At 31.0% G+C, this 12,118-nt stretch overlaps 2 protein-coding genes across 5 annotated transcripts in view; one reads left to right on the top strand and one right to left on the bottom strand.

Moving 5' to 3' along the window:
* LOC123014741 (sestrin homolog) overlaps window positions 1-12,118 on the bottom strand; it is a 170,759-nt gene that overhangs the window by 97,655 nt on the left and 60,986 nt on the right. The window lies entirely within an intron of this gene.
* Window positions 5,763-10,431, top strand: LOC123014746. 3 transcript variants are annotated; one of them, XM_044414003.1, is made up of 4 exons: window positions 5,763-5,878; window positions 8,267-8,560; window positions 8,618-8,720; window positions 9,997-10,431. In XM_044414003.1, the coding sequence occupies exons 2-4, from the start codon at window positions 8,530-8,532 to the stop codon at window positions 10,175-10,177; spliced, it is 315 nt and encodes a 104-aa protein (XP_044269938.1). In that variant the 5' UTR covers window positions 5,763-5,878; window positions 8,267-8,529; the 3' UTR covers window positions 10,178-10,431. The 3 variants fall into 3 exon arrangements, with proteins under 3 accessions (XP_044269938.1, XP_044269940.1, XP_044269939.1); XM_044414004.1 differs by lacking the exon at window positions 5,763-5,878 and adding an exon at window positions 8,093-8,212; XM_044414005.1 differs by lacking the exon at window positions 8,267-8,560 and having other exon boundaries at window positions 5,783-5,878.

Raw genomic sequence — 12,118 nt, 5'->3', positions numbered from 1 at the left:
AATAAAATCCATAAACCGACCTTGTTCGATGTGTGGATTTGCATTCTTATCTTTAGAAAAATTGCACAACGTCCAAATTTAAACAACTCTTTATAAACACGACAATTATTCATTTATCAGGAAGGAAATTTCAAGAAAGTTTCGCGTTGTCGCCAAAAAACAACACCTTCTTAAATAAATCAACAATGATAATGCGTCAGTCAAATGATGCTACTGCAAAACATGCCACCCACTTTTCCCGATAAAATTATGCATGGAGGCTAGGAAAATTAAATCAGCATGAATATGATTAGCGATTAATTTAGCTTTAATTTCAATATTTAAAAGTGTTATTACGACACAGAGTGTTGATTGGTATATGTAATAGGTTTAACTAAGCGTAAAATTTAGGTTCAACCGACATTATTTTTTAATTAACAAAATTTAAACGCAAAGAAAGTGAAATAAAAGCAAACAAAAACGAAATTTAAAGATCGGTTTCCTGAATTATTATAATGTAGACAGCTTTGTGGTGTTGTTCTACAAAATATTAATTAACATCATATTATCATAAACTTGTTGAAATACTCGTCTGAAATTGTTTATGCTTAAAAAGTGTAAGGAGCGCCATCGCGTAAATATTAGCAGAATTACTTAATGTATGTACACAAATAAAACTGATAGATTCAGTTGTGTGCACTTTATCAGTTCATAGATGGCGACAGCACCCAAAGTGATTAATCCAGCAAATAAAAAATATAATTATGCATATTAAATAAAACTTTAAGAGTGGAATTATAGATATGGATTAATTCTTAATTAATTTTTAATTCGCTTCCTATAAACCAACATATAAGCCTTTTAAAAGCTCACTCAACACTTCAACGTTTTATACAAATTACAGAAAATGAAAATGAGAAAAATGACAACAAAATAAAATTTAACATTTGATAAAGCAAAAATTTAACAGTTTTCAGTAGTAATCCTCGTAAATTCAAAACAATGGTTTTACATTAAGTAATTCCAAAAAAAACTAAAATAACAATCGTTGAAACTTTTTAAAAGCTCATTTGCTTCTACCAGAGTGTCATGAATTAAATAAATTGAAAATACCATGTATTTTTTACAGATAAAAACCTTGGCTGAAAGCTCTCTCAGATAGATCAGTAAACAAAGTTTTAGAATTTTCCGGAAACCCCAATAAATTAGGTTATTCAAATTAAATAATTCAGACTAATAAAATTATCTACTATTTTAATCAAAGTCGACATTTTCAATTAGCAGTAGAAGATTGAAAATCACTTAAGCTTCCCCACACGCAAAGTTCGACACACTCACGTGCGGTAAACTGATAATGGTGTCTAACAAAAAAGTTTTTTGCTGGCAACATGTGAAACTTTTCCGTTTCTTTTTCCGTTTTTTTTTATGATAATTCAATTATCCCACCACTGACGAAACTAATATTTCCATTATTTGTGCCATTCAAACTTCCAGAAAATGTATTTTCTTGATAAAAAAGCATCACATTTGGAAAATGTTGCTGATCCATTTGCTTAGCGATTGTAAAAATGTCAGCCGATTTTCGCTTGTCTGGAATACGATCAGCGTTTGTGATAGTTTTCCCTTCATCGCGTTCATGAATTTTATCGCTTCTGATAAAAAACAAGTTACTCAACAAAACGGATGGGCAACGAAAGATGCCCAAACCATGAAAAATTACGTCGTTTTTGTGTAAAAATGCTAAAAGCTGCATATTTCTAATGGCCAGTTCTTCTGATAGAAAAGTGATGACGGCTGACAGATTGTGACTGATATTTCCGTTAAACATTAATTAGTTGACAAATTAATCAAACGTCTTTTAAGTTTAAGTGCTTAATAAATGCATTAAGTCACCGACAATTTTAAAACTTTTTTTTGTAATTGAAGACAATTAGTGAACGATTAGACCTCCAACTTGCAATTCATTCTCTCGTTAAAATAATCCTTGAAAAGTTCAAACAGCCTGGCACCGTTAAAGTTATAGATAGATGATAGGTTCAGACCCTCCGGCGTGGAGGAAGTAAATAAAACAGTTTCGCTTTATCGAAATCTTATCATAACAGCTTCTACAAAAAAAAGTTAATTATAGTTCAGGACTACGATGAGAAATTTATAAATTTCGACTATTGGGTCAAAATGGCAGTTTTTTTTGTCTACATCAATAATTAAAAATGATTTAAATAGGTGGTGGGCATCTCTGTTTTAATAAGGTTATTATTTCGTTGTATCGGGTTTTTTTCTAGCGAAGTGGGTTGATTTAATATGCCATTAAGTTTAAATTATGTATTATTATTAACCGTTGAATTTGCCGGAGGCTTCGGTATCCTCAAGTATTTTTCGAACGCACATAATAGAATCAGCAAAAACTCTCATTATACTCTAACATGACACTTTCAAGATTTACATTACACATTTATCAAAACATTAAACATAGAAATTGCTGTCTCAATAAAATTAATCATTCCAAGTCGAGAAATAAAAAATTAGGGTAATACTGTTTATGGCCCACCTGTTGTGTGGTTATTAGTAAAAATGAACATCTTCACATGAAGAACTTAATTGTCCAACTGAAGTAATTGTGTTTGAAAAAAACATACTAGAAGAATTGATCGTTGTTGGTTAGTAAATCCGCACGATTAATGGTTCTCAATCAGTCTTTTAAAATATCGCTCCATGCCATGTCTTCATTCCATTCGGGTTTTAATTGAAATTTTTCAACATTCCAAAATAGATCATTCTAATTTCGATTACAGTATCGTATTTAAACATGAGGGGAGTTTCTCTTTTACGAGGGTTGGTCAGCAAGTCAAACTCGAAGAAATTGAGACACGTTGTAGCTATTAAATTTTATACGTCGAGATAAAGATAATGAGCCTAGAGAGAAATCTTCCGCGGAATTGGCTACCAACAGTGATAAAAGCAAGGGTTTGGGAGATCAAACAATGTAGATTTAATGAAACCGGAGTAGAGGCATCAGTATTTTAATTTCTCCACCACAATACGCAGTATAATTAATATTCCGAAATCTTGGCTTATCGATTTTACTGACAAACAAATAATAAAGCTAAAAATGCCAATTCATTGCACTCTTTTGGAAACCCTGTCTGCAGACGAGTGAAGACCTTAGTAATCTTTTTAATAAAATTAGACTTGCTTTCTATCTAACTGCCGCGTCCGTAAAATCTAGCATTATAGCAAAAATGACCTTTTGCTGGCTACAAAAATAAATAGTAGATAGACTCATTGTTGTCTCGTTTGCTCAATCTCGACATCTGTCTGCATTTCGAACACTCTTCTCGGTATAACCGTGACTATCATCGGCCGTTGCTAATCGCAAATTGGGCATCACGAATGGGAACGAAACAAAAAACCAGTAGCTGACAAAAGACCACAATTTCAAAAAGAACAATAAACAAATTGTTTGTTTTTTCAACCGGTCGTCGAGATTATAATTTGCTGATGATGTTTGTTTAAATATGTGGTCAACGAAACGAGACCAATTCTGATAAAAGGGTTAAATTATGCTTACACAATATATTCGGGGGTGGCGGATTGAATTTGTTGTTAGTCATCGTTGAAGGGTGGAAATGCAAATGAAACAGTTTGGACACACATGCTACTACTTTAATTCATTACGTAAATCAGGCATCTGCGCCCATTAACTCGATAGCCGAGCAAACCGCAAAAAAGACATTTGAACGAGAGCAACCAGAACTTCTAAAACAAGGGCGGAAACAAATTATTTGCACAACTAGTGCCACTTTAGATTTTATTTTTWTTTKCTTAGCCCCAATAGACTATAAATGACAGATTTATTAACTTGTAAAAATTATTTGAAAAATGAACGTGTTAAAAGCGATTCAAAAAATCCATTACGAAAAAAACTGTAAAATATTAAAACGAGCTAAACACTATATTTCATTTTTATTGTCGCACATTACAACATCATCAGCAATGATTTAGTGTTACTTTCGAAATCTCTTCTGACTTATTTTTAAGTGAAAAATGACAAAAACCGAAACACAGAACACAGAAAAATTAATAGCCGTAATAAAATTTTAGAAATTTTGGGTTTTAACGATAGTGGAAGCACGTGAATAGTGTCCAGTTTCCTCATTGCAGTTTTTCAAAGTTTTATCACATATTTTTTTCAGTACAGACTCGAGAAGCTACTTCATATAGAGAAAGCTACTACATGTAAAATTTAAATTCCTCGAGTAAATTTATCATCTCGTAGTTATTTATAACAGTTTAAGGCTTGACATAATATGATAACAATAAATCAGTGTCATCTCTATTTTCAACGATCGAAAAAAATGTACAACTTTTCTGTACTACCAGCATAAAATTTAATAACTTGAAGCAGAAGTTTCAGCAAGCAGCTGGATCTAGGCTTCTAATTATAATTTCTAATTCATCAAGCTATTCATCTATTCATGTTTTAGCTTCCAACAAACAAATTTCTTGATTTAATTTTAAGAGCAAATCGTCACTCAACAGACGTCAGTAGATCTGTTGATAGCAACGAACGAAAAAACAACTCGTATTTTTTAAATTCACCATTACTTCGTAATTGATCTTTTTGATACGAAGCCGTAAAATCGCACGGATTAAGGTCGGGCAAATACAAGCGACCAAAACCACCCAATCTCATTTCTATCAGGCCAGCGGTCAGGACTTCCTCGACTGTGAAATTAATTGTTCAAACATTTCATTCGAATTAGGGTTCCATCGTTATTTACTAATCTGGAATTAAAGTTCGCCGTTTAAAAGTTGATTAAGATTTCCGAGGTGTTTTCGAAATTGAAACAAACGTTTCATTTTGAGACTGGAAGTTCGACGGAAATTGTGTTAAATGCGGCCTGAAATGTTTTTTTAGATGAAAGTGGCCAATTCGGATGTTACATGGACTTTTGGCAGTTTTCCAGTTTTGTGTTTGGTTTTTAATATTGACAGGGTTATTTTTAGGGTAAGACGGATAATGGTGGTTTGCACTATTGATTCCAGGGACCTTTTCGTAAAACATTTACAAGGCAGATTCGTACCTAAAGAGGAAAATAAAGAAAAGAGAGAGTATTACAACATTTGGCTACAGGGTGTGTCCTTGATAAATAATATTTTTTCAACATAAATGACTAACAAGAAAACAAGAATGTATTACAAAATGGTATTTTATGATTATCATTATCACAAACAAAGAAAAACTTGCCGACAACTATGTAATACCCGCTCATATTTTAAATTACTTGACATCAATAAATAGAAATTTTAACAAGTTTCCCCTACATGAGACGATTACCCTCATTTACTATGACATTTTCCAGCGTTCGAGTACCAATTTTCTTTTATTCCGGCCACTGTTTTAACCTTTGTAGAGGCTTATAAAGAGACAAATTTCCTAATGCGACTTTATGCTAAAAGCCACTTTAGCCAAACAATGTTATTTAATGACACGTCGCTCACACAGAGACACCTCGGAACAATTTGGAAAATTACATTATAACATATATGGTATACTAATGGAAAAAAATTCAGAGGCCGATCACCCTTCCCTCCTCCAAGCAAGTAGAATCAATTCTAACCCCTGCATAAATCGACTCTAATTCAATCATCCTCTGGCCAAAATTCAACAAAAATAATTATATTAGTGTAGGTGATAAAATCATCGCTTTACAACCGGTTAAATTTATGTTTATAAATGCGTATGTGAGTGTCAAAGTCAACTTATTAAACGTATTAAGCTAGTTGCGCATGTCTGATAGGTAATGTGTCAATGGTTTATCTAGTTGTTGCCGATGTAAGTTCAAATGTTGCTGCGAAAACATTTGTGTTAAATTTTGCCTGAAGTTTTAAGTTACAGGTATGTGAATAATTAATTTAATAAATAAATTATTGATCGAGAACACTTGCTGATTCCTTTTCAACAATTTGAAAGTACTTAACCTCGATTATTATGTAAAAGTTTTCTTTAAGTTATTAACTATGAAATTATATACGCAACTTGATAAATTTATTCCATGCGGTATCCCCTGATTTAAACATCATTTTTAACCAATTTTCTCACAAAAGGCTGACACAATAATTATCATACATTTTATTCGAATAGATAATTATACGAGTCTTTTAACCAAACCACCAATGTGTGACAGCGATAACTACTAATTGTATTACTTCAATTGTAAGCTATTGTTGATTTGCTAATATATAATTTTAGTGCTTGTCGTAAATCACAAATATTTAAATTTACAATCAACTTTATTCCCCCTATGAAACTTTTCCTTGCAATAAAATTTCTGAAATGAATCACGCAAATCAATCATTGTAAACAAAAAATAAAAAATTATCATAGAACACGACCAAATTTCACCTATGGTTATTTGATCCACATTCTTTCTCATTGTTTTAGTTGTTGGACTTTATCGCTACTATTAAACCGAATCAAAATATTAGTAAAGGTTGAATTTTATCAGAAATCTAATCAATCTAATGTCGTAGCCACTTAACTCGATGGTTTTCCTCCACGCAAAATATTTTTGTTTTTTCGACAGTTTCAAACAAAACGTGAATTAGTGTTTTATTTTTAGTATCTGCTGTTTTACTCGTAATTTCACTACAATAAACGTGGTCTATTTTTAATCAAAAATGCCCTTCACTTGTTAGGCAGTTGATATGTACACATTTAGTGGAACATAAATCTTTAAAGCTCATAAATATTTTAATGCAGTTGGACCATCGTTTCGCGAAATATCTTTAAAAGCTTCGAGTTAAAGCAAACTGCAAAATTACAAAATTCTGTTCTGGTTGTAAATTGAAAAACTTCAAGGGCAATTTATCAGTAATTCAAGGTAGAAATATTTATGGTTACAAAGTGCCATTTCTAAGACCTCTAATGGAAGTGAATTTATTGTAGTCAATTTATTTTAAAAAATGTAACAAGAATTATTATAATTACAGAAATTGATATAATCATTATGAATAATGAATCTAAAAATAAAATAATATTGCACAAAAAAGAAAAACAAAAATAATGAATAATCTCTTTAATTCATGCACATTTGCTCAATTTACTTATTGCCTAATTAGTACTAATCAGCACTTGAAGCTTGCAAAAAAATGATATTATGATCAGCTAATTTTGATCATGCTTAACGACATGATATTCACTCAATTATTTTTGTCACGTTAAATAATATCTAGTAAAAAAGTTTTTCCGTCCTTCAGTCAAAATAAAAAATATCTGATGTAACACTGAAACAAATATCCTTTCAACAATCCTACTTAAGCATTATTATCCATATTTCATTATTCCAGTATTCCATTTTTATTGTTACAAATTTAACCAGATGACAGAATACTCAATTTTAAGATAAAAGTTTCCTATAAACATATATCGAAAAATTTTATATAAGGGAGCCACGTCCCTTGAAAGGGGTGCATCTTTTAAGGAATTTCTTCTAATATTTCAGAAACCATCGTGGATAAAATTACAAAATTTGGTACAACTAATGACCTTTATAAACCGAAATGAATTCAAAAATAAAATGTCAAATTTTTACTCAGGGGCGACCTAAACTGGGGGGTTTAGGGTAAAATGTACCCTAACTATTTTGGCGGTTGGTTTTTGCCACTTTCAGACACAAAATTCTAAATTTCATAGTTTTTCACAAAAAAGAGGTCTCTGTCGTTTTTTTCGATAAAACTTACCGTTTTTGAGTAAAATCAGTTTACAATTTATCTTACAGACTATAAAGAGGATAAAAATTAAAAATTAAATTTGTTTCACCGTTTAAGAGACCTGTGATTAAAAATTTCAACAACTGATCTTTAAATTCGTTCAGGTGTTTAAAAGTAATCAGCTGTACCAACTCTTGTAATTTTATCTATTCTGCAATAGTGGGAAAACCCCATCTCTTGCAGAGGGTGTAGCTCGCTAACGTAACATTTTTTGATACATGTTCATAGGAAACTTTTGTCTTAAAATTGAATATTCTATCACATGTTTAAGTTTGTAACAATAAAAACGGAACATCCTGTATAATATTCGAATGTGATGTTATTGAAGAAAATAAAATCGCCAATAGATAGATATAAAATAATCATGATAGATGATTAGTGAAGAAACACCACGTTTCAAATATAAATCACTGTTAGTCATTGGTGATAAAACTAATAAAAGGCTTAACATTCCTGCTTTGTGAGTTAGACAAAACAAGACAAAAGTGTAAAAATACATCTTTTTCTCTTTTAGACATTAGTTACTGAACAAAATTCCTTGTGAAAGTGAAAGAAATCGCGCCAAACAGTCATTCGAGAGAACAAGGTCGTCAAAAATCAAATAAAAAAGTCCCAAACAAACCGAAGAGAACAATAGACCGTAGCTTACAATGGGCAGTAATTCGTGATTACAATACAAACTTTCCGACTCGATAAAAGTGTCCACATAAAAAAAATCGCAGCAAGCTGCCGTGTTAAAGAACAATAAAAGCAAGTTTTTAATGAGAAAATAAAACCATGGCGGAAATTTATCGTTGCGAAGAAGCGGGTATGTGCTATAAATCAATTTTTCCGAAACTGGGCAATAATCGAACTTTTTTATCAGCTATGGAAAAACTGCAAGCCGTTCCGGAACCGGAGTGGATTTTGGACAGGACCGGCACCGGGCCTCTGTATTGGCGGAGAGAGTCCCCGGAATGCAACTCCAGGTAGGTCGCTATCGATTCCGGGCTTTGGGCGGTCGATTTGCTCTTTTACAGGTTGGGGTAAATTTAAATAGGTGCCTATTAACTGACGAGTATCTCAGAGCTAAATGATACACTTCATTGTAACAAGAGGAAATAAGAAATTACACAACTCCGTCTCCACCTCGCTGTTTATTCAAGCTTTCCCACATTCGCCCAAAAAACTCACATTAGCATCATGATCCAACCCAAAATATTTTTGTTAAACTTTTCAAAAATTTCAAAGGATAAAAAATTCGGGGGTTGGAACTTCAATATCACCTTGAAACGTTTCAAGCATTTTCGTGACCCTTCATTCCTTTTATAAGGCTAAAATTCTTTTTCGTAACAAATTTGATATTTTTAAAGGTGGTATCCTGAAGCTCAGGATATACAGATTATGTAAGTGTTGTTTTTATGTTTACAAAAACTTCCACAAGTTGATTTATACGATGCCATAACGATTAGCTGAATTTAAATTACTTTCTTCCAAATGAATCATTTTTTTCGGTTAAAAGTTTCGGAATGAAAAAACATTACAAATATTGACATTTCCATAAAACACAAAGATAAAAACAAACGTTCAAATACATTTCAAAATGAGGAAGTCGCAATTTATGGCGGCTACATACATATTGATCAGACTTATTGGAAGCTTCAACGAAAAAATACTTTTCTCGTATAAAACCTTTATAATATAAGAAAAAGACAATAATAATAAATATTTTCCAAATTGCCAAAGAATATGAGCCGTGAAAAGCAAACTTAACTGACAGGATTTTAAGACGATGAAAGCACACAGTAAGCTCAATCTTTTTCCATATTACTATTTTGAATTTTACAAAAAAATGGCTGGAACTAAAATAAAGTAAAATAATGATGATTAACCAGCAACATACAAACAATGAATTACTCGGAGATTCGATCAGAAATTGATCAATAATAGTAAAAAATATGTGTTGATGAATATCGTAGGCGAATAAATAAATAATTTAAACAAGTAAATTTCATGACATAAGGAAAAATAAGGAAATACCCACATAAAAATGTGTGACGCAAGTGATAGAAAAAAATGTTACAATGATAGCCACTTTAGTGTAAATAATAAATTATAGCATTAGAACAAAGAAATCGTAATCATCTTTGAAGCCGTCAGCTTGAGTGCAAAATCAGATTAAAGTTCAACAATTAAATTTCTCGTACTTTGTCCAGGTGTTGATCAGTGTCCTTTCCAGAGATTAAGTTTGTTTTTTTTTTTCAGAGTAAAATTCCGGTTCGACGTCGAAGTCAAGGAGTTCCAGCGTAGTGCTCACGAATTCGAAGACTTGGAATGGTCGCGATGCATTGAAGATTCCAACACTTTAACCATGGGTCTCGCGTGCATTATTTGCATCACTGTAACAGTGATGCTACCATGGTACATCATGGTCGGAACCTATTGAAAATCTTTAGTCTGACATCTGTGATTGACCGACAGGACTTTGAACTGTTGACTTGTTAAAGGTCAAGGAGTGATTGTGATATTAAATATTTATTGAGGGTACCTATGTTGTGAGAAAAAGTGATATTTAATTTAGCCTTTGTTAAACTGCTTCCGATGTAAATAAAATTAAGTCCATTTTGTTTGTACGTGGGCCGATTTGAAAATGTTTGGTTGGGACAAATGTTGGCTTTGGGATATATATACAGTTTCTTTGAAGCGATTTGTTTTATGACGAGAGAAATGAAACAAAACGACCAAATAACACTAGATGCACACATGAATCTATAAACTGAAATGTCCAACTATAGTACCAAAAGCGCAAAGTAAAGCATTTGGAAGTAGACCAAATGTGGAAATTTTTTTAAGGATCTTCTAATTGTATTTGGTCAAAAACTACCATCTCTCACTCTATCCTGAAAAATTCTCAAATAAACTATCTAAGACTCCTCAAAGTCTGCAAATTATGTGGTAATTTGATAACTCGAGTACTCAACATAAAGTAATTCGAAAACACAATTTTAATAGCCAAATTTTTATTTTATCCTGACAAATTAATTTTTAGTGTTCTTTTATAAATAAGGATAAGATTATTTTTAAACAAAACAAATATCAATGGGTGGTGTAATTAAAAATAAAGTTATTTGACTTTATTGTAACCTGAATGCCACTCCGTACAAATAAAATAATATTTACTACAGTGTAAAAAATTAATAAAATATAATAATAAAAAAACTGTTATGCGGTTTTCTAGTCATTAAATCCTTTTTTTGTAACGTATACAGGCCTACTCAAAGCTCAATTAGCAACTAACAATCATTATAATTAAATTTGTCAAATAAGAAAGTTTTTATTTTTCAAACTTACTGTATTGTTGTATTTTTATGATTTACATATTTTTTCCATTTTTCATAATTATGATGTAAAATTAAAGTTCTAGAAAAACCTGTAAAGAATTGCAATTAACTGAATATGTTGATAATTATTTATTCTGTTATGTACATACATAAATTGTATAAAATTGTAATGAGCGAATTGTGAATTTCTTTAAGAAAAATTGTTAAGAGTTAAGAGATAATTTTGTTTACAATAAAATTACCTTTTTTAATAGAAAGTAATAGAAAATTTATATTTTTTATTATTTGGAAGTATATACAGGGTGAATATAAAGTATGGAACCAAGCGGTTTTATTTTTAATCATTTGCCTCCAAAAAATAATAATTAATATAAATTAAAGCAATATAAAAAATGTGATCGTATTTACAGAACGAAATTTTGTTTTGTTTTTGAGTTATGCGATTTTTTTTGTCAAAATTGCAATTTATGTGAAAATTTTTTTTTGAAAAAATTAAATATAAAGCAGATAGTTGTAATCCTTAGAGTATAGCTTTTATGAGGAAAATGATTTTATAGTGGGTTGCCATTTAAAAAAATAATATTTTTTGTAGTACTCAAAAACAAAAGGAAATTTCGAAAAATTTTACTCTTGTTAAATCATCGCATTTTTATAGTACTTTATCACTCATCAATTAGTTTTTTCAAAAAATAAATAGTTTAAGGAAAAAACGTTTGGTTCCATACTTTTTATTCACCTAGTAGGTATGTACAGTGAGCTGTAAAATTATGGAATAATCTTATTAAAACTGAAAATATTTTTTTGGCAAAAATGCTGGAGCACAATTTTCTTTTTAAAAAATGCACAATTTTCAACGTGATGCAAAATTTTACACATTTTGGTTTTTGAATGATGAAGTCCCTTAATTTTTTAGCCAATTCAATAGATCTTTTAATTGTCGAAATGACAACACCAAAATTGTGTTTACAAGAGGAAAATTTTTCATTTTACGCCAAAACTGCAAAGGAGAAACATTGTTTCGCATTACAATAAGCTTTCCAAAAAGT

This window comes from Tribolium madens, unplaced genomic scaffold, assembly GCF_015345945.1.
Source record: "Tribolium madens isolate multiple individuals breed KSU strain unplaced genomic scaffold, Tmad_KSU_1.1 Scaffold_97;HRSCAF=244;Tcas5.2_LG3a, whole genome shotgun sequence".
Taxonomy (NCBI): Eukaryota; Metazoa; Arthropoda; class Insecta; order Coleoptera; family Tenebrionidae; genus Tribolium; species Tribolium madens.
The sequence above is the reverse complement of the archived record's forward strand: the minus strand, read 5'-3'. Positions and strand labels throughout refer to the sequence as shown.

Excerpts from the sequence above, each read along its gene's own strand:
- LOC123014746 (XM_044414003.1), top strand. The coding sequence starts at position 8,530 with ATGGCGGAAATTTATCGTTGCGAAGAAGCGG. Across the intron at positions 8,561-8,617 it reads TTATCGTTGCGAAGAAGCGG|CTATGGAAAAACTGCAAGCC; the intron begins GTATGTGCTATA and ends CTTTTTTATCAG. Across the intron at positions 8,721-9,996 it reads TCCCCGGAATGCAACTCCAG|AGTAAAATTCCGGTTCGACG; the intron begins GTAGGTCGCTAT and ends TTTTTTTTTCAG.